This window comes from Nycticebus coucang, chromosome 2 (assembly GCF_027406575.1).
Source record: "Nycticebus coucang isolate mNycCou1 chromosome 2, mNycCou1.pri, whole genome shotgun sequence".
Lineage (NCBI taxonomy): Eukaryota > Metazoa > Chordata > Mammalia > Primates > Lorisidae > Nycticebus > Nycticebus coucang.
In genome coordinates this window covers 169,645,241-169,672,688 of record NC_069781.1, presented here as the reverse complement: position 1 = coordinate 169,672,688, position 27,448 = coordinate 169,645,241, and the positions used below count along the sequence as shown (strand labels likewise).

Here is a 27,448-nt window from a genome sequence, read left to right as displayed (position 1 = left end):
CAGGTGTCTTATATTTGCAACAAATACTTAGATGGGACTGGCATTTCCACGAGGACCAAATGGAATGATTGATGATGGAACCTTCCTTCTCAAAAATTCCCTCAGGTCCCTCAAGTTCTTCTCAACAGTACACACCCTGGCCATGCTACTGAATACAGGGCAGAAGAGTGGCTTCAGAGGAGACTGTTCCAACTAAGAGGTCCCCCATCCCTGAACTAGGAAGGCAAAGAACCAAGTCCACATCAATGCTAGGGAGACACGACAGAAGGGAAGCTCCCTATATGCCCGGAACTCAGAGAGTTCGGATGGTAGCCACAGAACAAAATAACCCTGAAAAAAAAAAAAAATCCACCTAGAGCTGAACCCACCTGTGTTGGATGGAGTAAAGCCTGGCAATGAGGGGCTGTTGAGGCCAGGGAGCAACACGGGAGGAATGCCCTGGAGTGCTGGGTATGCTGTCGGGAGGTTAAGGGCCTGAAGAGGGGCATTGTCAAACATCCCTTGCTGCTGAGCTGCCAGTCCAAGGACCTCATTGGCCTTTTTAATCCGGTCCAACTCTTGCTGAGCCATTAACTGACGTACAGTGGCTGGGTCAAAGTATTCCTTTTCCTTGTCCAACTGGCTTCCAATGGTATCTTTAACTTTGGAGATATGCTGTTGGGAAAAGATATGGTCACGTACAGACAATCGAGCGCTGTACTTGATGCCACACAAAGTGCACTCTGTTTTGGGTCCCTCGTAACTTGTTTGGTTTATACCAAAATGCTTGGCCATGCTTAACTTGGACTTCTTTTCTTTTGCTCGGGCATTCTGGAACCAGACCTGAACAACTCTCTTTGGCAGTCCAATGTCATTGCCCAGGACCTCGCACTCTAGCATAGTGGGCGTCCTGTAGTCATTAAAGCATGACTTGAGGACCTTCAGCTGCAGATTGGTCATCTGAGTGCGAAAACGTTTCTGCCCAGGCCGATCCCCGCTGTCACCAGACTTGCCAGCAGATCCACTTGCCCCAGGGTTCGGGGAGCAGGGGTCTGCAAGGCTCGAGGTTTCACTGTAATCTACTGTACCTTCATTGTCATATTCCTTGCTATAGAAGCTTGGGGCTGGGCTGACCAGACCAGATGACAACCGATCTTCATACTCAGACATTGCCATCATGGCCGCCTTGGTCAACCCTTCATTGGGTGCAGAAGAGGATTTGGTTTCAGTTGCTATTCCCGTTGCACTGTCGTTGTCTGCGTTGCCCTCGTCTCCAGTTGTAGTGTCTGTGATTGCCGTGTTGACGGAGGAACAGTCGTCATTGTCCAGCTTGGTTTGGTCAAAGTTTAGATTAACTGAGGACATGGAGGGGCTTTCAAAGTCTTCAATCCCTTCCACCTTGATGGAGGAAGGGCTAAGAAGAGTTCTGGGAGACAACTCCATGGTCTTACTCACAGGTGAGAGGGGGACACCCTGGCCATCACTACTGCTTGGGGGGAGGTGGGAAAAGCTAGTTCCATCAAAAATGTCTCCTTTCATCTGGAGTCCCCCATCACAGTCTAAGAGCATTGCCGATAGAGTTAGGTTGTAGCCAGCTCTCTTGGCTTCATGCCAGTGACGGGACCGGATATGAGCCTCAAGGGCAGTCTTGGCTTTGAAGAGCGCTCTGCAAAACGGGCATCTTCTGTGGGCCTGAGCTGGGCCCACAGCCCGGAACTGTCCTTTCCTTTCCCGAGCTCGGGTGTTCTGAAACCAGACTTGCACCACACGTTTCTTCAAGCCCACCTCGTGTGCGATGTGATCCAGCATCTTTCGAGTCGGATTGGAGTCCAGGAGATACTTTTGGTAGAGAATTTCAAGTTGTTCTGGGGTGATAGTTGTCCTCAAACGCTTATCTCTCTGAGGTTCTTCTCCTCCGGTCCCACTGTCATTTTCACCGGGGCTTGCGCTGGCCTTTTCCTCCAGCTTCCTCTTCAGAGTGTTCATCGTGGAGGTCGGGGTTGAAGGAGAAGTGGCTGAGCTCGCTGGGATCTGAGGGATGGCCCCAGAGAGCAGTTGGCTGGCCAGGAGGGGGTTACTGGGATCAAACAGCATGAAAGGCATATCCAGCGACCTGTCCAAAAACTGGGGGTGGATGAACTGGTTCTGCGCACTCAGGAAGTGGAGCTGCTGGTGCTCCTGCCAGTGTTCAAATGATGGAAATGCCAACTTACACTGGTCACACTGGTAGGGGATTAGCTGAGGAGGTAGGTTTGCCAACTGCTGGGGAGTAGATATGTGGAGGGGCTTGAGGGGCAGGTGGGAGAGCTGGGAAGGACTAGGGCTTGACTGGGGTAAGGGGCACTGAGGAGGCAGGGCTTGTGGGGGAGGCTGTGGCAATGAGGGCGCGGAAGCCAGCTGTGAGAGCTTCTGCTGGGGTGCGCTGGGCTTTTGCTCAGGCTGGTCTTGCGGCTGCTGCTCTGGCTTTGGTTGTCCTTGCTTTTCTTGGGTTTGGTTTGGCTGTGCACTGGGAGGTTCAGCCAGCTTTGGTTTCTCATCACTTGCCTCCGCTTTTGAATTGAAGGTGGCCAGTTCATCGGCCTCCGTCGTAAGCTGCAAGAAAGCCGAGGAAGCTGTGTTACTGGCTGGTGGTGCTGGGGCACTGTAAGCCTGGGAGGGCATCGGGGTGCTGCAGGAAGAGCTGGTGGGCGTCAGAATTTCCATGGCATCCATGGAGTCCTCGTTTTGGCTGTCATCCTGCCCCTCCTCATCCTCATCCTTGTAACACAGCTTCTTCTGGTGCTTGATGAGATCAAAGATGCGCTGAAAGACCAGGCTGCACTTTTTGCACTGGTAGTTCAAGTTGCTCGTTCGAATATATCTGTCGTTTGTGAGCTCACGCCGCTCTCCGTCTTTGCCCTCTCCCTGATTCTCATAATTTTTCCTGGCCTTCTGTCGGGCATTCTGAAACCATACCACTATGACTCGGGTTGGGAGGTTCAGCAAGTTAGAGAGCTGCTCAAATTCATCATCCTTTGGGTAAGCATTGGCGTCAAAAAAGTCCTGTAAGACCCGCAGCTGGTAGTCAGTGAACCTCGTTCTGGAAGACCTCTTGCTCCCCCAGTATTCTTGCTTCTGCGGTTCCGGTGAAGGCGGCCGGGAGTCGATCTTGAGCTCCTCCAGGCTGGTGATGGGAGGATTGCTGAAGTTGTAAGGGGAGTCCTTGTTACGCTGCCGCTCTTTGAAGAGTGTGTTCCTGAACCAGTGCTTGATCACTTTCTGGGGCAAGCCAGACTTGTCTGCCATCTCTTTGATTTGCTCTTCGCTGGGGGAGTTGTTAATGTCGAAGTACTGGCGCAGGACCCGCAGCTGGTCGTCCGTGATCCTGGTGCGAGGCCTCTTGTTCTGCTGCTGGAGCAGAGTAGGATTGAGCTGATGCTGGTACAGCTGGGCCAGGTCTGCAGGCAGAGGCTCCACCGGCCCCAACTGCGGGGGCAGCTGGGCCGGCAGCGTCTGCAGTGGCATGGTCTGCATCATCAGTGGCGAGAAGATGGGCAGCTCCATGGGCATGGACAGCTGTGTGAGCGGCACTGACGGTTGTGCCGGTGCGATCGTAGGAGAAGTGATGGGTGGGGCCGAGGTGGGGATGGCTGGAGTGGACGCCGGCTGAGGTGGGGCTGCGGGCAGGGGTGGAGGTGGTGGTGGAGGCGGTGGGGGCGGTGGCTCTGGGGTCTGGGGTCTCAGGGGGTATAGTTTGTCGTAGTGCTCTCTGTACTGTTTGGCAAACCTCTCGAGCTGTTTAAAGGGAAAGTAATTCTGATGGACATGCTCCTGATGACTCTTTAAAATCAAGATGTTGGAAAACAACTTGCCGCAGGAGTCACACTCCAGCTTCTCCAGGCTCTCTCCCTGCTCCGTCTTCCCATTCTTCTTCTGCACCTTTTGCTTATTCTCGTTATACTGAATGACCAGCTCAAAGCCAAAGTTCTCCAGCAAGGCCTTGGTGGCATTCCCTCTGGCATCTGAGGCGATGCGCGGAGGAAGCATGGAAAGCTCGGAGCTACCCCCCGGTGCCAACTCTTTCTTCTCTTTGGCCTTCAAGGCATCTGGCAGTGATTCCTTTGGTCCTGCGTTGCTCTCTCCCGCCTCAGCACTGTCTCTCTCTCTCTGGCTTTCTTTTTCCTTTTCTTTGATGACCAATTTGTTTTTCTTTTCAGAGTGTTGGCTTGGTTGAAGCAGGGCGGAGTGACTTTGGGAGAGAGACAGCTGGCTTTGCTGCTGCTGCTGCTGCTGCTGCTGCTGCAGGATCGGCTGGTGGTTCTGCTGCGGGATCTGGACCTGAGCCTTCAGATCTTCCAGCAGGCCCGGGCCTGTCGTCCCCGTCAGCGTCAGTGCCCCACTGGTCACCGGCAAGCTCACCTCAGGGTTGAGCTGGAACTCGGCGCTGGGGATGTAGAAAGGGAAGAGGAGGTGCTGCTGCTGCTGCAGCTGCAGCAGGGTCTCGGTGGTCATGGGGAAGTGCGGGAGGAGGGTGGGGTTGAAGAGCTGAGACTGGATCAGGGCGGCCTGCTGCTGCAGCTCCTGCTGTAAGTGCGCTTGAACTTGAGCCTGGGCCTGGGCCAATGTCTGTGCTTGTTGCTGCTGCTGCTGTTGTTGTTGCTGCTGCTGCTGCCTGGATGCGATCATATCTGCCAGCTTCTTCCGATTGGCCTCCTTGGGCTCTGAAGGGGAAGTGACGTTGGCACCTATGGGATTCCCCAGGGGTGGCATCCCCACACTTTCAGTGGGCACTTGGCTCAGCAAGGTGGAGCTTGGAGCAATGCCGGCACTGCTTGGATTGGTGGTAGTAAAGGTGTTGCCACCACTGGTGCTCACGGGACTTGGTGTGGAGGAGCTCAGGGAGATACTGCTGCTGTTCCCAGTGCCATTGCTGCTGCCACTTGCAGCCTCCAGCTTGGCTGCCCGGGCCTTGGTTTGATGTAACACAGACCGCATATGGATCTCCAGAGTGGAGCTCTGGCTGTAGGCCACATTACAAGTGTTACACTTAAAAGGTTTGTTGTCTGGGCTGCTGGTGGGTTCTGGCTGGCCAGTTGCTGATTCTTGAAGGGCTCTCTTTAACTTATGCAGGTGGGAGACGGAGTTGTAGTGCACCAGCAGGATATTCTTTTGAGTGAAAGATTCCTTGCAGACGGTACACTTGTAAGGGCGAGAAGGGTCCAGAAATTTTTCCATGGTAAAATTGGGGCCTTTTCTGAAAGGTAGTGCTCGCTTTGGCTCTGAGCCCGAGTCTTCCTGTACCGACCCAGAGTCGCTGCCCGTTGGGCTCTGTTTATCTTCCAAGTCACTCTCTTCTTCCTTGTCTTCCTCGACGATGATGGTGTGGTCCTCGGCCAAGGTGGGGTCTCCCATTGCCAGGAGGTCGCCATTAGCCAGAAGGCCACCATAAAGCTGTTGGATGTCCGCCTCACTCAACTCCAGGTGGCTTGTCTCAAGGTGTTTTTTCAGAGCCTGGAAAGTTCGGAAACTGCGCTGACAGAGGCAGCACATGGTGGCAGCTCTGATCACGTGGTATTGGGAATGGAGCTGCAGCTTTTCAATGGTCTTGAAGGCCAGGCTGCACTGATTACAGCGGTACTTGTACACGTGCCGGTCGGACACGGGCAGCTGGGGCCTCTTGGCATGAACCTCATTGAAATGTGTCTGAAGGGCAGCAGACGTTTTGAAAACTTGGTTGCACCCCTTCTTCCAGCAGAGGAAGCCTGAGTCTTCCCTCACAGAGCCTGGGTCAGCAGAAGAGGGTTTCAAATCTCCGCTATGCTCAGTACTCGCAGATGGCAAGATGTTCTTTCCCAAATCCTCTGAGGTTTCTGGAAAAAATAAAATAAAATAAATCAACCCCAAAGATAAAGAAGGCTTTGTTTTGAGGATGGCACCCGGAACAGTCTACCTAGCCAGGCCTCATGAACATAGGATCTGATGACGAGGGCAGTCCCACCCTGAATGACAGAATCTGTGCAGAGAACCTCCTGCTTTCCCCCTACAGAGCACATAGTATAAACAGACTGCACATGAGCAGAGATGAAGAAAAGGAAACATGGGAAGTTTCAATTCATAACAGACCTGTGTCACATCACGGATCTAACAGTCTTTTAAATAGTATTTAATGCTTGACTCGGAATCCTCAATTTCTCAAGGACTGGTTTGAAGGTTACTGATCTTAGGCTGGATTCCCCTTTAATGTTCATCTTTTATGTAATAAGAATTTAGCCCAGTGGATCTGAAGTGCAGGGTCCGTGAATTAACGCTGTCCTAGGTTGTGGGGAATTTACGAGAACTGCTGTTTACCATAAGAAATCTTGGAAGATATAGGATGTATATTTATTAAGCATTTAGTTTCTTATTGTAATATGTCTTCTGACTCCCATCTTCATTCAATAAGCAATGAATGTTCAAGTGGCCAATTATTAAAGTGCATTAAAAATTATCTACAGTGAGATTATCACACCCATAAACACCCTGACCTTCCCCCCACATCATTCGTCCACTGCCTAACATGGAGAGAGCACAGGCGGTTAGGCTGGGCAGTCATGTGGCTGAACTCTTCCCAACTTAAGTCTGAGGTCCTGGTAAGAGGGAAAAGGTGTAGGACGCCCCACTGAGGTCTCATGGTCCATGGAGCTAAGAGCCACCATTTGGCACCAGCCACCACAGCCTACCTGTCCAAAACCGCGTCCTCTCCTGATGCCCCTCTGTGCTCCGTCCTAAGGCAATCTCAGAAGACTTGGGAACAATGCTGTGCAGAAGCCGCTCTGGCACTGCATTATCAGAAAGACAACTAACCCACTGTCCCTAAAAAATCAACTCACATGCTCCACGAGTCCTTAAGGATTAAGTCCTCAGAGATGCAGCGTTTAATGGCTTATAGGATGGTGGGTCTATGGGCCTACTGACTGAGTCTGTTATTCACTCCCTAATTATTCACACTATGAGGACATGTGGGTCCGTGCTCAAGTTCCACTGGCTCTCATCAGAGTTTCTCTCACTTTAAACCATAGGAATCACATACAAACATATGTCAAGAGCCAGAGTACAAAGTACCCGCCACAGTAATTGTCATCTCCCGATCAGTTATATTCCGCTTAGGATTATTGTAAAGAATTCCTGGAATCCCTGTGCCACCAAAATTTGGGCCCGAGGCTTCATCTTGATTTGATTCCTAGGGGATGTGACGATGACACTAACCAGGCTGCTTTCCTGCCTCTTCCAAATTGGAATTCCCATCGCGATCCGGAACAGCGGCTGGCAGGAACATGCTACTGGGCATCACCATCTCGGGGGTGGTCACCTGAGGAATGACAGGCAGAGAAACGAAGAAGAGTCAAATGGAGAGGAGAGAGACACAAAATAGGAGATGTTTCAAAATTATTTAATAAGCAAAATTAGCCTTCACCAGTGTAAAGCTGGAGGTGTCACTTTTCATAGCTCACTGAAGATTCATGTTTATTAGACAAAGCCCACATCAGTCAAAAGTGTTTCTACGGTTACATTCTGGACATAATTAGCAGTGCACACTTGAAGAATAATCTTATTATTAATATTTTTCCTTTATGCAGAATTTTGACTTTGATCACTGACAATGTTTTGTCATGGGCTGTGAAACTTCTTGTGCAACCAATTAGGTAGATAAGTTGAAAGGCCCACCTTAAGCTGCTGAAAACATAATAAGGGCCCTAATTAAATCATACCTAGTAAAGTACGCTGTAATCTTGAAGCAGGGAGCATTGTAGTACTGTTTTCAAAATGTATTCAGGCAAGCAGAGGAGGGGAGGAAGAGGGAAGGAAAGGGTAAGAAGAAGAGGAGAGAACAAAGGGAAGGCTAAGGACACGCAGACACATCGGCAGATACTCCAGGAAACAACATTTTGTAACCCTTTACAAGCTGACATCAAGCACCAACAAGAATTTCTTGTGACTCCCTGAAGCCCGGATTTCTTCTGGAGTCTCTGCCTGAGGCATGTAACATCAGAGGGCACCCGTGACCAGTGTCCCAGCCGTAGATGGTGGCCTGCACAGCATTCTGCAACAGGGCAGCCCCACCTTGGCCACGGCCAGTGTTCTGGCACGGTAATTCCAGAATTAGCCTGCATTCAAATAGCTATCATTTGAGGTCGGATCCTTAGACATTTCTCTAGGCCTCCCTGCCATATGGCCAGAAGCTTGTCCAAACGGGTTATCATTTGTCCTATGTTAATACAAAGCAACATACGGACAAAGGGTTCTTCAGTTAAAAAGAAGAATCTCCCTCTGCCTGCTATGGGGTGGGAAGGGTAGGTGACGATGCTATTTTCAAATGAATTAGAAATCATCTCCCATTTGATGACAGCCTAAGAAATGGATTAACCTAGAGGAGCAGAAACCGCCATCACCACCAACCTTTCTACACGGTGCCCAGCCCCACCTGAAGACATTATTTTCCCATCAATCCCAACTTTAATGCATTAATATTCTGCTGCAACGATTAGAACATTTAGATTTCTGTTCAAAATTAAATATATATATATATACATTTTTTTTTTTTTTTTAATGAGACAGAGCCTCACTGTCACCGTGGGTAAAATGCCGTGCCGCCATAGCTCACAGTAACCTCAAACTTTGGGGTTCAAGAGATCCTCCTGCCTCAGCCTCCCTGGGAGCTGGGGACTACAAGGCGCCTACCACCACGCTCAGGTCATTTTTATATTTTTAGTAGAGATGGGGTCTTACTCTTGGCTCAGGCTGGTCTTGGAACCCTTGAGTTCGATCCACCTACCTCGGCCTCCCAGAGTGCTAGGATTACAGGCATGAGGTACCATGCCTGGTCTAAATAATATTTTTAATAAATTACTATTAATTTGTAAGAATTTGAGGACCCTGGGCCTTGCCCACATGTCCACCAACTAGAATGAACAGCAATAGGCTGAACAACTCAAGGAAACCTAGCCAAGTGCTCCCATTGATACCTAGAAAATAACTCCCCATTCACTATTATAGGGACTAGAAGAATGATTTCAGCAATCCAGATGCCAATGGGTGCAAACATTACACAACAGGCACCACAGAGGAGGGTTCCGAGAAATCCTTTGTTTACAAAGAGCAGGTGCACGGCAGGTGAATGTGTGACACGGGCATTTCTGCTCCCGCAGACATCTGCACCCTCGCACACGGCTCACCGGCAGCTGGTTAAGGCTAGCTGTTGATGAGTCGTTAGGAATGGCGTGGAGATTGCCGAACTCATTCCATCTATTCTCTTTTTAATAGAAAGCATTTCTGACCAGTGTGGTTGGGGAGTCCAGCGGGAATCCAAGAAGTGAAAGGTCACCGATTAATTTACAGTCCTCAGCCGAGGGGGAGCACGAGGTTGGGGGTAAGAGGGGGAGAAAGGGAAGGGAAAAAAAAGGCTCCCCCCCACCTCCTTTCTCAGCTGTAGCTGCAGGATCAGTCCTTTCCCGGGATCTTTAGGAATTATGAAAAATGAATCATGAGAAATAAAAAAAAAAAAGCCCTACAGAGTAAAAAAGAATAAAATTATCTAACACCTCAGCTGCACATCATTATAGAAAACTGTGGGCTTTTTATACGCATTACAGTAAGGCAGACGTCCCCTCTAACAGACTCAGTACGACGGATCAGTAATTGTTTTCATACACTTTAATTAGAAAAACTCAGATGGCTATGAATAATAATGGAAAAGAGAGACTTTTGCACTTGAAAGGTTGAAGTCAATCAAGTGTGAATGACGGCAAAAAGGAAAAAAAAAAAAGACACCAATTCATCAGCCCTCTGTTGTCTCGCTGCGACTTTAATCATAATTCCTGATTGGGATTCAAGAAGGCAGTAAGCAGTGGTTCTTTGTCTGCCTTCACCTTCCATCAATTAACTCTCCCCGAAATATAATCATCAACCTCACACGCTCCTCTGCATCTTAATCTGGGCCTCTAAACCTGTAAGTCTTGCCCCATATGACTTTAAGTAACTACTTTTATCTACCTGTATCTTCTCATCTGTAGTATTTCCTATGACTCCCTGAAGGGGGGGAAAAAAAAGGTTTGGTGTATGAAATTTTAACAGGCAAGAAATCCCCAGGAGGCAAAGAGGAAGATCCCTGAAAGAATCCTAAAAAAAATCTAGAAATTCTGGTGGGGTGTATAGGCACCTGCGTCTGAGCAGAGGTTGGGAATGGAAGCTGCCTTCCTGCACAGCCGCGGGAGGCCCCACATCAGTTCCCAGAAGCTTCTGTTCTCATGCCTGGTCCTCCCTCTCCTACCAGCTTCCCAAGTGTTCCACTCAAAGCTCGCGTGTTTTATCTAAAACAGACATAAACATAATGCTTTCAAAAGAGTTCACTGAGGCGTCCTCTTGCCCACTGGAGAGATGTATCCAAAGACAGATTTTCTCCCGTCCTTGCCTTGGCACCTCCTTTGTCTTCCCGTCATACCCCGACTACCCACCTGCATGCAACTCCGGCTGCCTTAGTCAAGTCTCTGCTGCACAGTCAGAGTGGGGCCTGTGCTGAGTGTAGTTCTCTGAAGGCCTTCTCTTCTGCTAGGACCACCCACACACAGGTTTATGAAAGGACAAAACCTGGTTACATAAGCATAACCAGGGCCATCCCAAGTGTGCCCAAACTTCAGAAGCCTTCAAATCACTTCATCAACGTCCCTGCACAGCCGAAACACGTGCTTGCTCTCTCCCCCTGCCTCCTCTTCCTCTTTCTGCCTGTTCACCCTCCCACCCCATCCATACCCCGAGGCATGGACTCAAAAACCAAATATAAAAGTTTTGAGGTTTGACCAGATGCTACTACACAATCAGCCCAAACACCTACACTGTCTACATCAACTGTACCATCCATGTCCACTGATTCTTCTCCTCATCTGCACGCAGGTAAACACTTAATACATAATATAACCTCCATAGCTGACCTCTTCCCTACATTGATCACCTCAAGCTGACCCAGTTTTCAGAGACTGGACATGCACCACTTGTGCACATCAGTGCAGCAGGCCTAGTTTCTTACGCTGATCAGCTCCGTACGTTGACCAGTTTGTTACAGGCCTTTCCAAAACAACTCAGTTGTTGAAAAGGAATGTCCCCAAGGGACCCTTTGTTCATCCATCTATCTGACCACTACAAATAAACACTGTACAGGGTCCCCATGCTGCATGCCTGTGAGGTGCAGAGAGCAGGACAAGGTCCCTGTCCCCAAGAAGTTCACAGTGCAGAATCATTAAACTTTTGGAGGTCATAAATGCCTTAGAAAACCTGATGAAAGTTGCAGACTCCTAGAACAATACTTCCACAGACAGCATACTGTAGCTATTTCACGAAATCATAGGTTTCCCAGAAGGAAATCCAGACTCAGATCCTTGATCTACTCAAGAGATTTGCCTTAGGTTCATAAATGCCCAGTTCCAACCTTCTCCTGGCGTAATTATTATTTTAGATTATCATTAATGACTTTCAATATTCTACAAGATGAGTGGACCTAAAACCCAAAGATGCACCTTTGAGAGCCTGAAGTACAAGACTGGAGTCTCGTCCCCACTGTAACATTTGGTGGCAATATTTACTCTTTCTTGATAGAAGCTGTAACTACAAGAAACACCATTCCGCCATCCCCTGGAATAATGATAAAGACCAGCAATCCATCATCGCCCCTGCAGGTCACAGATGTGGAATGGCCAAATGCAATGCCCTGTGTAGCCAAGGTTACACTTGCCAAGTTCTCACGGGACTGTGTGTGCAGACTCACCTCCCATGGCCACCCTCAGGCTGGCCTAGTTAGAGCAATGCAACCAGCACATTCTATGTGCTGGCAAACAGATGCTTTCTTAGAAAAGATGTTGGACCTGACACTGTTATCCCTACGGTCTTGGCATTGCTCATATAAGCAGGACATCTTTCTAATTTTTTTTTTTTTTTGAGACTGCCTCATTCTGCACCCTTAGTAGAGTGCCAGGGCATTATAGCTCACAGCAACCTCAAATTCCTAGGCTTAAGCAATCCTCTTGCCTCAGCCTCCTGCATAGCTGGGACCATAAGCACTGGCCATGACACCCAGCTAATTTTTCTATTTTTATTTAATTATTTATTTTGAGACAGAGTCTCACTCTGTGGCCTGGGGTCCTAGCTCATAGCAAACCTCAAACTCTTGGGCTCAGGCAATCCCCTTGCTTCAGCTTCCTGAAGAGCTGGGAACATAGGTGCCTACCACAACGCCTGGCTAGTTTTTCTATTTTTAGTAGAGATGGGGTCTCCTTCTTGCTCAGGCTGGTCTCAAACCCCTGAGCTCAAGCGATTCACCTGCCTCGGCTTCCCAGCAAATTCTACATTTTTCAGTGAAAATCAGTAGAATGAAGAACCTTAGAAAGAAAAGGAAAGGAGGCCTCAGGCACAGACCTAGGCAGTCTCTACACCCTTGTGAATGAGTCACTGGTTCTGACCAACATGTTTAAGCATGAGGTGAAAATCCCACTGCTTGGAGGCAGAGCAGTCTATGTGAAGCTCACTGCTCCAGGGAGAGTCCCTTTGCTCGCCCCCTCCCCTGGACCTAGTCAGCCACTGCACCCACTGGCTGGGTCCCACACGTCCACACGCAGGACGCTCCTTGGCGGTAGCACTTCCAAGTTCATTTCGCCTTTTCCCCTTTTCTGCCTTCTAAACATGCCAGGCAGAGGGCACTGAATGGTGGGGTCTAGGGTGTCTCCTTTCTCTTTTTGTCTCATTTCCTTTCTCAGACAGCTTCTATGTGGTGGATTATTGGATTTTTTAATACATAAAGCACACAAGAAAAAGAAACTGTAGGGCCATGTTAACATTCGTGTGGGCCAGAAACAAATGCAGCCCAGAACCAGATTTTAAAAACTGAGAATGAGAAAGAAAAAGAAGGTGGGCGAGAGGACAGAAAACACATGGACAGGCTCGGCGCCTGTGGCTCAAGCGGCTAAAGTGCCAGCCACATACACCTGAGCTGGAGGGTTCACATCCAGCCCAGGCCTGCCAAACAATGACAGCTGCAACCAAAAAATAACCGGGCATTGTGGCAGGCGCCTGTAGTCCCAGCTACTTGGGAGATAGAGGCAGGAGAATCGCTTGAGCCCAGGAGTTGGAAGTTGCTGTGAGTTGTGATGCCACAGCACTCTACCCAGGGCGACAGCTTGAGGCTGTCTCAAAAAAAAAAAAAAAAAAAAAAGAAAAGAAAACATTCGGACAGTGGTGCACACATGCGCGCATCGGGAGAGGGGAGAGCCGAGATGGTGAATGAATCGGAGAGAAAAGCTTCATTAGACTCAGAGGGGCAAGCAGTGGCGGTATACCAAGGTCACTTCTAATTTAGACCATCTAATTGGCAAACAGGCTCCAAATGGCTATCATCTCACAGGGCTTGGAATTAATGAAGCCCGATTATTTTCATTTACCATCCTCTGAGATGGAGACAAAGTGAGAGAGCTGATACTCAGGTGGGTGCGACAGCCCTGAGGCCAGCAGCCACTACCTGAGAACCTGGGGGAGGGGCGTGGGAGGTGGCCAGTCTGTCCCAGACACTCATGGGCACAGGTGGAACACAGATGACCACGGACACTGGCTGAATAGTCACAAAGTGCTGCTCCAGAGACAGAGAGAGAGAGAGAGAGAGAGAGCACAGTCTGCAGGCAGTGCCGGGCCAAGGGCTGGAGGCGAGATCTGCACAGGTTCAAGGTCTGCAGAATACTCAGGACCTACCAAGGGCTGAAAGACAAGGGGCTAGAGAAAAAGGTGTTCTTGGGCTGCAGGAGCCAGTCCCCCTCACTGTGAGGTCATAGTTGGTTAAGTGATTAAGGAACAAAGAAAATGTCCCTGTATTAGTGCTCCAGGATCCCAGTGGTGTGTCCTGTCACTTAGAAAGATAGTGATCAATTAGAATAATTTAAGAGTATTGAAATGCATGGTAGGTGGTCTTTCCCATTCTCAGTCAGGGTGCAGAAACGTGGGCTCCATCCCCTCAACCCTCCTTCCCGGAAGGAAAATATAGGCCCAGAAGCAGCAGCTCCCACGTCCTTCCCACCAATCTGAACTCTTCAGCTTCTCTGTAAATAGGTTAAACTGGCATTGGGGGCAGGGACAGGCTGCCCAGCCAGGTGTGGAGAGGCACTATCTCCTCTCCCTGAAGTTTTATAGATTCCCTTCTTTCACATGACGTGTGCGGAGACACCCTTGGAGCTCTGTTTCCAATAGGCCGAGTGGAATGAAGAGCTGTGGGTGTGGTTTCCACAGGGAGGGCCAGCACTGCGATTATTCCTGGTGGAGAGTATTTCTCAAGCCCCCTCATCAGTAAAAAAAAAGGGGGCCCACGGAAGACGTAGATAGGAGATGCAGGGCATCAGCAAGCAGCTGTTACCATAGCAACAGACATATTAGACACTGCAGGTTCCTGAAAGCTGTCTGATAAGGTATTATTAAATGAAGCCTCCTCAAAACGCTCGCCATTTACAACTGAACAGAAAGACATTGTGTAGAAAGTAATCTATTTCTATTTATCAGGGTGGAATTTACTTTTAGTGGGACTGAAACCAAATTCAAGCTAGATCCTGAGACTTTGGACTCAGCAAAAAAAAAATTTGCCAGAATCTATAGCTGTAGATACCTTGGACACACACATCTCTTGTCTGCCAGGAAACATCTACTGGGGAGATTTTTGCCAGCTTTTCCTATTCTGCGACCAACAGATGCTACCTCAGTCAACACACTGGGGGAAGGAAAACGATTCGCTCCTCTCTCTGCCATTCATCCTGGCCAGTCAGGGACAAAGGAAACATAACCTTCTCCTCTTATAGGATGAATGACCAGAGAACTGGCCATTCCTTACGGGCATGGTTTAGAACATGGAGCTCTGATTTGAAAAGCATTTCTCATCATGCTTTTTTCGGAGTTTCCTCCTCTGGTCGGTCATGAACAAACAGATATATCATCAGAAAGTCTAACCAATACTTTCCCATCGGCCAATTTTCTAATAAAATTACAATAAAATACTGTCCAGGGGCATGATTTTAACCACAGGTTCATTATAATCACTTAGTTGTGAAAGTGAAGCCCAACTTCCATTTTAATCCCAAACTTGGAGGAAGGACACTGGCGTCTGTTTTGATTCATCAGGGCAGAAGTCAAGATCAGTATTCCAAGTCCTGAAATAAGATTCTGGGTCTGCCCTATGGTACAGCCATAAATTCCCCACTAAGCCTGGCTGCTCATCTTTTCTTGCTGAACTAAAGGATTAAGGAGAAATGCATCATTTGGCTCAACGCGAACCATCCTCATGATTGGAAAAACCAATTCTATACTGACAGCCGCGTCGTAACTCCATCTTCCTGTGGAAACAGTGCAAAATCATCCTTATGTATATACCTTTAAATAAAAAGGGAACACTTACATGTTGGCCCCAGCTTTCAATTTAATTTCTGAATCCATTAACTTTCTCTTTTTGCTAACAAATCAACTCCCCGCACGTTTCCCACAATTTGCACACTTCTCAGAAACATCTAGAAAACATCTCCTTTGTCTGCTGTGGGAAGATGAGGGATGTAGCAGTTTCTACACCAGGCACCAAGCACAGCTCCTTTCGGGAGCAGTTTCTCCTACATAATTATGTTACCGGAGGCTCTAGAACAGGGTTTTTAATTGGTTCCATGGATGTATTTCTTAGTTCCCTGGCATTATGCATACAATTTTGCATTTGCAAAATACTTGGAGGGTCTGTAATAGTGACTATCAAACTTCAGTGTGCAACTTCGAAAAATAATTTAGGGATGCATATCCAAACAAACACAGCGGTAATATACTGCCCGTGAAAACTCTTTGGTAAATAAAGATGATTCATAATGACCACCAGAAATGCACCTTCCTACTGCTGTAAGTTATATTATGAAATATGACAAACAATGGATATTTTAAATATAATTTACACTCTAGTCCCTAGGGATGTACAAATGAAATTTTTACTGCCTAATGTAAACAGTCATGCAGATTACTATAAGCTCATAGTTCCTAGACTAGATTTCTGTTAAATAGCAAAAATAATAACACGAGTAAAAGAAATACAGGTTATGTATTGAGACTGCTTCCCTCCGCACACCTCTTTCTCTTCCTTCAGGCTGCCATGGTTCCAGGCCATCAACTGGGAAGAAAGATGAGGCCCGGGAAAACCCCCTGGAAATCTCCAAGGCTAGTGACAATGCCGAGGAAACCTGTTAACACAGAAACCCACCTGTCCGCAGAAGGAGGTTTCCACCTACAGAGAATCTTTCCACAGTGTTCACCTATTGACAACACCCATGGAAGGTGAATTTGTACTTGAAAGATCTCTGGAACGCAACTCATGCTGGGTCACGGTCACCTTGGAGCTTCCCATCAGCCACTAAAGTTCCTTTGATGCATCATCCATTACATGTTCCTCACGACCAAACACCATGTACAACGTTAGGCATTCACTTTGCATAACCAGATGGAATAGGAAATGCCTAGAGGTGGTGTGTCTGTGACCCACACATTATAACGCAGAATTCTAAACAGACTACCTCTCTGGGAATCTTCACCTGAAAAGGTAATCAAATTCATTTCTTGCACTCCACCACAGAAATAATTCTAAGTTTGAGAAAAGAGTGATTCTCTTTGGTGGTTTTTCCTCTAGTGATCAGGAAAGGGTTTTCAGAGCAGTCCAGCACGGCTGAAAGGAGGATATTACTACCACCTGGAGTTATTTTGGAAAGTTTTCACATTATGATTACAATGTTTACCCTAACCTTCTGTGCCCTGTTTACAATGGCCACTTAGAATCAGGCTTTCAAAACTTGTATTTGTAGGCTCAGCTCCTGTGGCTCAGCGGCTAGGGTGCCAGCCACATACACCAGAGCTGGTAGGTTTGAACCCAGCTTGGGCCTGCCAAATAACAATGACAACTACAACCAAAAAAATAGCCGGCGTTGTGGTAGGCGCCTGTAGTCCCAGCTACTTGGGAGGCTGAGGCAAGAGAATCGCTTAAGCCCAAGAGTGTTAGGTTGCCGTGAGCTGTGACGCCACAGCACTCTACCCAGGGTGACATAGTGAAACTCTGTCTCAAAAAAACAAAAACAAAAAACTTTCATTGGTAACAACATCGCGTTCAAACGCAAAACCCACATTCCTGAATCAACATGTTATCTCAGACTACCCATTTTCCTGCTTTGAGACTAGAAGCATCCACGTCAGAGGATCCAAATTACAGGGCTACACCAGAGTTGGCAAATGTGGGCTCAAATCTCAACTCTGCCACTTAAAAATGGCATTGAGATGATTAACACCACTGAGCCTCAGTTTCCTCAACTGTTAATGGGACCATGTCAAACCTCTTATTTATTTATTTATTTTTTTAAAATCCAGGGATTGTTATGAGGTGAAATGAGATATACATGAAGGTAAGAACAACCTAGCCCATGACTTGCTCAAAAAAGGTTTGAAGAGTCTTGAATAACGATTTCTTCATATACTCCGTTAGCTAATCCACGCCTCTCTCTCCTGGGAGGACAGAGGATGAGAATGGAGGTTAAGGAACAACGGAGCTGGCGTTCAGCCAGAGGTATGCCGCGTCTGAGGCACATATGGTAGAACAAAGGTCGCAGAACAAGGACGGGTTTCCGACAGCTCCAACCCTATGCTGGCTTTTTCATCCAGCAACATGGTACCTTGTCCATGTTATTGAGTTACCTTTGACCCTTGGAAAAAGAAAACTCCACAGGGTCCCTCTGCTGACCGCCTTACCGTCATGATGAGCTTCTCCACGCAGTCCGGGGCCACGCTGTGCAGGTGCGTGAGGTGCAGCTGGAGGTGGATCTTGTTGTTGAGCATGTCCTGGCACAGGGGACAGCGGAGCATGGGCTGCACCGAGTGCTGTGTCATGGCGTGCACCCGGAGCCGGTTGACGTCAGCGTTGCTGTACTTGCAGTAGGGACACTGGTACATCTGTAGAGAACACACCCCCCGCTCTGGCTGAGTCTTCAGTTCCTACCAGCAACTGCGCGTCTTACCCCAAGTCCGCCCACTCAAAAAAATTCCTTCCCCGCAAGCTTACAACACCCGTGCCCGCCTGCACCAGCAGGGCCCCTGCCGGTCTCACCTGCTCCGGTTTGATCTCCTCAGATGTTTTTGGTCGCTTCGAAGAGAGGGGAGACTCTGAGCTACTTGGGAAGGAGATGCGTTTGGAGGTTGCAGGAGAATCTGTTAGCTCCTTCTCTGCTTGGCTGGACGAAGCTAGGAGAAAAAGTGGGAGATGCAATACAGAAAGCAGACCAGGCCAGCTCCCAGAGGGTTTGTGCTGGGTGAAAATCAACATTCATTTATAGCACACGATTTTCTTAAAACACTAAAATTCAAGAAGGATGAACATCCGGGCTGACTTACCAAGCACGCTGGAAAAGAAGCAAGTGTTTCTCCCCCCCCACCCGGCAATGAATTTCTGTCACTACTTTAACAACTGAACATTAGGAAAAGAAGGCAAAGAAATGGAATAAAAGGCTCTAGGGATGGATTAAGCTAAATTCAGTCTGTTCTAACCTCCCCCGATCTAGAAACAATCTGCTGGCTTGTGGGGGGCAGTAGGGCTGAGGGTGGGTGGGAAAGTCTCACCAGTTGCTTTGCCAATCTGAGTACCAGACACTTCTGCTTCACAGATGTGAGAAACTACGTGCCCCCAATTCTACTGTCCCATCTCTTGGACTCACCCTATGGTATGGCCCAGGCCACATGATAAATGTGATCTGAGGAAGGTTCACATGGCTGTCTGCATGCCACTATGTGGGGGAAAAGATCAAGTTTGGGTTCAGCAGTTGGCTTTGTGGGGGAGGGAAATAATGGAGGAGAGGAACTAGGCAGAATGTGGCTCCAAGTTACAATCTAGCCAAGAAGTGTATTCGAGTAGGTGATAAGAGGGAAGGTTTCCTATCAGCTTGCCCCAACCGTGTCTCCACACTCATCTCACCCACCTCAGCACAAAACCCCACAATACCAGTTAAGGAGGAGCACGTGTGGCTTGTGTAGCCAACGGTAGGTACAGCAGTGTTGGTGGAAGGAGTCTCTAAAGCAAAGGAAGGGACCTGGAAGATGTTGGTAAGAAAACAGCCAGACTAAGGGTTGAACCAGGATAAGCAGGGCTCTGCTATGATAAACACAAATTCCAACCTGGTTGAATCTGGTCATTCCAAAACCCACTCAGTATCTAGGACTTGGCTCTTTTCACTTGTTACAAATGTGGGACTCCTTTTTGTTAACATTGTGGTTAACGTAATTCAAGAAAAATCATGAAAATCATAGTAAGAAAATAGATACTCACTGCTCTCATCAAAAAATAACGTGACTCGACATTTCAGCCACTGGTTTAGAAAGCCTAATTGCTACTCTTCGGGAAAACTGCGTTCTCTCTCACCCTCGTTCCCTTATCTAGCATGGATTTCTACTTTATGCTCGGCTTTGAGATTTGTTCTGACACGGACACCAAGATGCTGTCATTACAGATGTGTACTTTAATAAACAATTTGAGAAAATCAATTTTATTCATCCAAATCGTAAGGCCACAATATCATTTTGAAAAAAAAAAAAAAAATAGCCAAATGCAGGAAACATTCCAGGAAGTTGATGCTCTTCCCAGAATGCACATCTTGTGACCTTTAACCCCAGTATCTTGGTAACCTGGTCTACATAAGTTTGTAGGACATCTATTATTTAAAATGTACAAGGACAAGCATATTACACAGAGGCCCCTCCTCCTCCCAACACACACATTCATAACAGTACTTTAATCTGTCTCGAATCGACTTCAAACCCATTTTGCTCTTAATGGGAGTTATTCATTTTCACTTGAAAGGTAATACATGACGGCTAGATATTTAATGTGATGGACTGGCTGCCGATTAACTAGGTGCTGTAACATTCTAGACCAGTTCCCCCATGGCCCACTTCCCATCTGCTGGTCCCCCTCAGGCCTGATCCTACAGAACTGGGTGTTGCCGGGTTCAAACCCTGCAGTGTGATGGGCTGCTGCCCGAACACACCCACGTTTGGTGTCTTTAACTAATGTTTCAGGGACTGAAGCTCCCTGAAGACATCAAATAACACTATTTTAATTCAAGTTTACTTTTTTTGAGACAGAGTCTCACCCTGTCGCCCAGGCTACAGAGCCATGCATTCATAGCTCACGGCAACCTCAAACTCCTGGGTGCAAGTGATCCTCCTGCCTCAGCCTCCCCAGTAGCTGAGACAGCCCCATTGCCACAATGCCCAGCTAGTTTTTCTATTTTTAGTAAAAAGTCTTGCTCAGGCTGGTCTCAAACTCCTGAGTTCAAGCGATCCACTGGCCTCAGCCTCCCAGAGTACTGGGATTACTGGCGTGAGCCACCGTGCCGGCCCAAATAGCATTTTTGATGCTTATCTGTCATCACAGCCAGCTCTTTGCCTTCTTTTTTTCACTGCCAGCTGGTAAGGTGTCAGATTAGGGTCAGAGTTTATAGTTAGGAAAGAGCTGCTCTCTGCTCCTCCGTCCAGGAGAGGCAAACTAAGATACAGATTCCATTCCAAACACTCCTCCTGACTTTCTGTTCGTCTGTCTGACCTAAAACAACATCTGCTTTTAAAGGACTACGACACCGCCTTGTGAATGCCCTCAATCTGCCTGCCACCCCAGTATGGAACGAGTCAATTGTGCAGTGGCTCAGTAGCGGGGATGAATGGGCACCGAGGCCGAGACCACCCAACTCATCTCACTCTCTCAGAACTGAAAAGCAAACCCAGTAACCCAGTGCGGCATTAGTTTCCTCACAGGACCAAAGAGCCCATCCTCTTCCTTGAATGCTGAACACATGATGAATTGTGGCGAGGTTGCAGAGGTGAGAATTCTGGTTTCAGAAGCCACTATTCTTTCCCCCTGCATGGAGAGGGGAACTTTTATTATCCTTTTTTTTTTTTCCAACTCAAACTGCTCTGGAATTCTAAAGCTTCTTTTGTGAGCTTGAGCTAAGGAGCCATTATAAAGTGTTTTAAAAAATAAAATCAGCACTTGCTCACTTGTTCTTCTTTCTTCCCAGGAACACAACAGTCCTGCTATAACCGAAACGCTGCATCCACTGGTGCACAAACCCCAGATCCCTCTCTTACCCAGGACAATCTGCATCCTATTAGATTAATATGTCTAGAAATGGACATTAGCAACCTGCAACTCACCAGCTCTCTAAAGATAAAGCAATGCCATTCTTTACAGCAGATTCCATAAGCACCTAGTTAAATCTCACTAGGTGAGACATGGGGACTGCTCCTTAGAGCCAGGTTAACTACAGCTGACAGAGGTCTTTCCCTGGCTTGACGGCAGATGTTAAAATGTACAGCTCTATCAAGACACAGTACCAAGGTCTCTATACAACTCCTGGAGATGGGCAAAGAGTGGTGACGTCCTTCATCAACACGATAAAGGAAGCTTTCTTGCAGACCATCAGAAGTTCGTTCCACCTTCTCTGTGAACAACTTCAAAAGGGCCAGAGTCTCAAAATCAATTTCGACTTCAATTCTGTCACTAGCATACATTGAGCATAAGCAAATGAGGCTGTATGAACACCGAGAGAGGAAGTACTGTGGCTTCTTGCTTTGAAGGCCTTTCTAAACTTTTAAACTCTAGGAGAGATGTCACAATATAGAAAACACCATTAACAAAAAAAATCAATTACTGGTCACTCTAAGCCTGCTGTGATGTCACGTTAGTGAAATGGAAATAGATGTGCTCCTGAGACAAGACGTAGTTTAGACAATTGGGGCCTGGAAACTTTGGTTTGTATTGGCAACAATAAAACCAAACAACTTGAAGAGTTAGTACCTACAGTGGTTTTTACAAAAATGACAAAATGAACTGGAAACAATCTAGGTCTCTTACAATAGGCAATGGCATAGGAAACAATGGTCCAGCCATTCATTCTGTGGAGTCTTACAAGACATTTAAAATGATAGCTATGAAGCAATATGGAAAAATTACTGGGAATGCAAATAAGAAAAGAAACAGGATAAAATGTGCATCACACCATGTTATAGCTATGTAAAAAATAGGGGGTGGCACCTGTGGCTCAAGGAGTAGGGCACAAGCTGCATATACTAGGGGTGGCGGGTTCAAGCCCGGCCCAGGCCAAAACTGCAAAAAAAAAAAAAAAAACGCAATTAGAAAAAAGACTTCAAGAAAAGGCTTGCTGTATTTCAGTAACGGCAACATCGACCCTTTTCCAACTTTGTCTCACGTAGCTATATTATTTTTAATACTGTAATAAAAAGTTTAGCATTTAAATTCAACTGTCCACAAAAAAAGCTGATATTTGGATCCATACTGTGCAAAACATCAGGTGGTATTTTTTTTTTATTTTGCTGGTTAAAGCAATTTTTCTCATTTTGGCAGTTGTGTCATATGAAAATACGTGTAAAATCTCAATGAATCTTCCATAGGCAACATGCTGGGCTCCTGGCATTTCAAAGGAGATAAAAATGTGGCAAGGAAATCATGGGAGTGAACGTGCTGTACAGATGACATACTCTAAAAAGCCAGGTAAGTGGGATATTTTGACAATGGAATTCTGGGTCAGACCCCTACTGAATGTTAGCAGGATGGAAGGTGTGAATGAATCCCTTGCCACACAAACTTTCTAAAGAGTAAAAAAGTACTTGCTGAACTTTTAAGGAGTTCTGGTTGCTCAGCCCGACTTGCTGGTGGAGCACAGGAAGGAGGCATGTCCCTGTCACAGAGTTCAGAAAATTCCAAGGTCAGCTTTCTGGGCTGAGAGCCACCATTGCCCCTCAGACCGTGATGGGTTGGCCAACCGAAAATGATGAGCACAGATAGGGAGACAGAAGACCTGATTCAGGATTCTCCTCCACTGAATTCTCCTCAGCTCCTCCACATTCTAAGCAAAACAATTTCCTTTCAAAGGGAGACGTGGTTGTCAATGCCTGGCTTCCTTAGTGGGGGAAAATCACTTACGCATGGAGACATCAACTTCTGGAGAACCTCTGATTTTTACTGTGTTTGTTTGGGAAGTATTTAACCTCTCAAACTAATTATTTAAAAAGTTAACCCTCTTCTCATGCTAATTAGAGGGAGTAAGGAAATGCAAGTTTTGTGTGCAATTTTTAAGAAACCAACTTACCTACTTTTTTGTTTTTTTAAATAGAGACGGGGTCTCACTCTGTCACCTAGGCTGGAACTCCCGGACTCAAGCGATCCTATTGTCTTAGCCTCTGGAGTAGCAGGAACTACTCGTGCACATCACTGCACTGGCTACGTTTTTTTTTTTTTTTTTTTTTTTAATAGGTAAAATGGATTTTATTTATTTGTACTTAGACTGTGCAAACTGCTACTGATACACAATGCAGCCCAACAACACATCTTTCTACAGAATAGTAGAGCAGGTGTCCTCAAACTATGGCCCGTGGGCCACATGAAGGGGTGTGAATTGTATTTGTTCCCGTTTTGTTTTTTACTTCAAAATAACATATGTGCAGTGTGCATAGGAATTTGTTCATTTTTTTTTTTTTTAACTATAGTCCGGCCCTCCAACGGTTGGACCGTCTGAGGGACAGTGAATTGGCCCCTGTTGAAAAAGTTTGAGGACGCCTGTAGTAAAGTAATGAACAAATCAAGGGTTGTAGTAAAACAGAGCAAAAGGGGGCAGAGGAAATCCATGAAGTGCATTCTAGCTAACTTTTCACCTGGACAGTTGAGGATTTTAATAAAGAAATCCCTCTGTTCCTCAAAGTAAAAGTGGGCCTCTTTGCCCACTTCCCTGGCAGTGGAGGCCAATTCGGCGTCCATGGCAAACGTTTCTTGTTCTTACTCTATAAACCTACCTTTCTCTTCCTCAATAAAATTTGTTTCATGCTTGTCAAAAAAAGGAAAACTAAACCTATCATTTGAACCTGCAATCCCACTACCAGCTATCTACCTAAGACTTTTTACCCTAAGGAAGGACATTTGTACTCAAATGTTCATAGCAGCATAATTCACAAAGCAAAGATACAGAAATAAAACAATCCATGTGCCCTTCAACACATGGATTAATAAATCGTGGTGTATGTACACCATAGAATACTATTCAGCCATAAAAATAGAGATTTTGCATCTTTTTCAACAACGTGGATGGATTTGGAGAACATTTTCCTAAGTATCACAAGAATGGAAAAATAATCCTCACATGTACTCAATACCAATTTGAAACAAGAAGATTAAGAATCACAGACCCACATGAGAGAAAATCTCAAATTCAAGGGAGGGAGAAAGGATTCAGTAGCCTCCCGCCCACCAGGTACAAGGCATGGGATATATGGCACATTCCCAGAGTGCAGGATACAGCTGCAACTCTGCCTTTAACCAAATTTCACGTGTAAATGATACAACCTAATGGTTACATAATTTACCTTTTGGTTTTGTCCATCCCCGAAGCATTCAACTCTAACCACAGACAATTATAATTAATTGGAATAAAAATAAAAAATATCCTTGCCTTTGAGAAAAAAAAAAAAAAAAGACCTCCTAATCCCAGAAAGTGGAAATAATCCTTCACACATCTTTGTATTTTTTTACTTTCTAAAGCTATCCAAACTAGTTACCCTAACTACTTTATCTACAACCAGAGACATCTTCTATCATGTTGTCCATAGCAGCCAAGGTTACTGAAACCTCTGATTAGACTCCAGTCTTGCAATAGGCACACTGAGAGCCAGAACAGAGGCAGAATAGTTTCTCTAAAATAAAAAAAATAAAAAATTAGCCAGGCACCGGGGCTCAAGCCTCCCTGTAATTCTAGCACTTTGGGAGTCCGAGGTATATTGGTAGATTGCTTGAGCTTAGGAGTTTGAGAAAAGCCTGAGTAAAATCGAGACTCCATCTCTACTAAAAATAGAAAAACTCACCAGGCATCATGGTGATTGCCAGTAGTCCCAGGTACTTGGGAGGCTGAGGTAAAAGTGCACCGGCTAAGTTTTAAAATTTCTTATAGAGATGGAGTCTTGCTTTCTTGCCCAGGCTGGTCTCGAACTGCTGGCCTCAAGTGATTCTCCTACCTTGGCTTCCCAAATTGCAGGGATTACAGGCATGAGCCACCGTGCCCAGCCATATTATGTTCTAAGCATAATTAAAACATGGCTAGCAAAATGTCATGTGGGAAGTGAATGACTTTAAGGAATAGGTAAGAACAGCATCACTTACAGGCTTCTGAAGTAGCCACGTACGGTAGATATGTGGCCTTTCAACACTCACAGTCCCCTATAATGTTACCTGATAAAACCTCTCTTCCTAGAACAAATCTCACATGATCCCAAACATCCCTAACAAATTCCAAACCTGAGCCACAGGCATCATGGCTACAGAAAACTTCAGAATTGTACTTCCAACACCAACAGACTTAAGGCTAACCCAGGCCTCGCTTCTCATCCAGTGACATGGGCTATACTACTCTGAAGTCAGGTAATGCGCAGAGTTGCTGTCTCATGAAAAACAAACATGGAGAAAATTTGGAAATGAAGTAAAAAATGGAATCTTAAGGTTTTCAACACATCCACTTGCCCTCCAAGAAAACCCAACTACTGGTAAAATTAAGTTTTTGTGTTTCCTCAGCAAAATTCATTTCCCCATCACTCAACACACCAGTGGAGCTGTTGGCATGGTGGACATTCTGTGCTGCTGGTCAGCCTTCCACTGGCCAGAAGCCTCCCTTGGGGAGATCTTGGGCAGGTGTTGAGCTGTCCACATCGCTGGCGAGTTTCCTCTGTATTTCTTCATGGTGGCGTGGCACCTGGAGGTGGCATTAACCAAAGTACTAATCTTCTTCCTTTTGGGGTCCTGCGGTGAGCCCACTGAGGACTTGGGATGCTCCCTGACATTTGCTCCTTGTGGAAAGTCCAAAAGTAGCCACCACCCCCGCTTTGCCATCAGACTCTTAGCTTAAGCACCACTGACAGCCCCTCCATCTAAACTTCCATCTCCCAACCCAGCAACATAATGGAGGAGCCAATTAAATGATTATTAATTCATGCTACTTTCCGTAAGCCAGAGGTTCTCATCGCCTTGTGTTCCGTAAACCAGCCTGCCACCTGCCCCAGGAATTTACAGCAATCTTTTATCTATCTCCATTGATTATGGGGGGAAAAAAATTCACAAAACTCCATGCTCGGTGTTTGAGTTGGGTATTAACTACCTCAGCACTCTGGAGAGAGATGTCTCCCCAGATCTGAGAATGGTCCTTCAGTTCCTTCTTATAATTACATGAAAGGTGCACCGTGCGCTTCCCACTGCCCTCCTTCCTCAGCTCCTTCTAGACCTCACACTCCCTCCAGACGGCAGGAAAACAGCCTTTCCACTGGGTAACCTGTGCTTCTGAACACTGTGATCTTACTGTCCTTGGAAGTGGAGCTACTCCTGGCATCTGCTTGCAGTCCCTTCCCTGGAAGGCAGACTGGGCTTTCTTGCTCGCATGGTGGAATGACTGCACTTGATAAGTGCCCAGAGATCTGGCTGAACTGTCCTCCTCCCCTAGCACAGAGAACAACGGTTCCTTTAGAGAGCCTCCTTTGCTGCCAACTCGGTCTTTAAACATGCATGGTCTCCTTCTACCTCCAGCTAAGCACTTAAAGATATTTCAAAGAAGAATGGGGGTGGTGAGGGGGGGAATGTGAAGGATGGCGAAGGATGCCCAGGGACACCCAGAAGGGGGTGCCCTTCATGCCATGGCTAAAAAGAACTTTAGACCTCTCTCTTCCCTGCTCTACAGAGCAGAATCTGTCTCAATGTCCAGCCTCGCAGGGTTAAGAACCTTCTGTTGGAAACACAGTCCTGTTCTCAGGAACTGCAAGCTGTGTTCCTCTCATCCATCTCCAGAAAGTATTCTAAAGACCTACAACCACCTACCCCCCAAAGTAGAATATGCCTACGCAGCTACAGCGAAATATGCAGGTCTCATCAACTTATCAGACTCTGTTTCTGAAAAGGATTTCAAAGAAAATTTGAGTTATACTAGAGATGACTGGAACAGCTACTCTGGAAAGACTAATTATTTCTCTCCTCTAACTCCAATGTGAACTAGATAGGTCAGCACTTTGAAAATCCAGCAGCTCTTAGGTGTTATTAATAATAGAGATTTCCAAGTCTTCAATCACTCTTCATTTTGACCCTGCCCCCTGCCACCCCCAATCTTGCTTTTCAGGGTCACAGCTACTAAGACATAGGCCTTGTGCCTCTTCCAGGCCCCTTCCTTGTCTTTTAGGAAAGCACAGTAACTCTCTCAACCAACAGGGGCTCAGGACATACTGGCCAGTTAACGAAGAAATACATCTCAAAACCTCCTGCTTGTCACTGAGTACCCAGCCTTGAGGTTCTCAAATTCCACAGTGTGTCAGAATGCCCAGGAAGGCTCATTAAAACACAGAT

The 27,448-nt window shown here is 46.7% G+C and overlaps 1 protein-coding gene across 2 annotated transcripts in view; it reads right to left on the bottom strand.

Moving 5' to 3' along the window:
* ZFHX3 (zinc finger homeobox 3) overlaps positions 1-27,448 on the bottom strand; it is a 255,481-nt gene that overhangs the window by 9,450 nt on the left and 218,583 nt on the right. For both annotated transcript variants that reach the window (XM_053605852.1, XM_053605844.1), the window contains exons 6-9: positions 18,125-18,258; positions 17,770-17,970; positions 7,204-7,306; positions 369-5,828 (exon numbers count right to left, since the gene is read on the bottom strand). In XM_053605852.1, the coding sequence (XP_053461827.1) occupies positions 369-5,828; positions 7,204-7,306; positions 17,770-17,970; positions 18,125-18,258 (5,898 nt within the window). The remainder of the gene's footprint in view (positions 1-368; positions 5,829-7,203; positions 7,307-17,769; positions 17,971-18,124; positions 18,259-27,448) is intronic.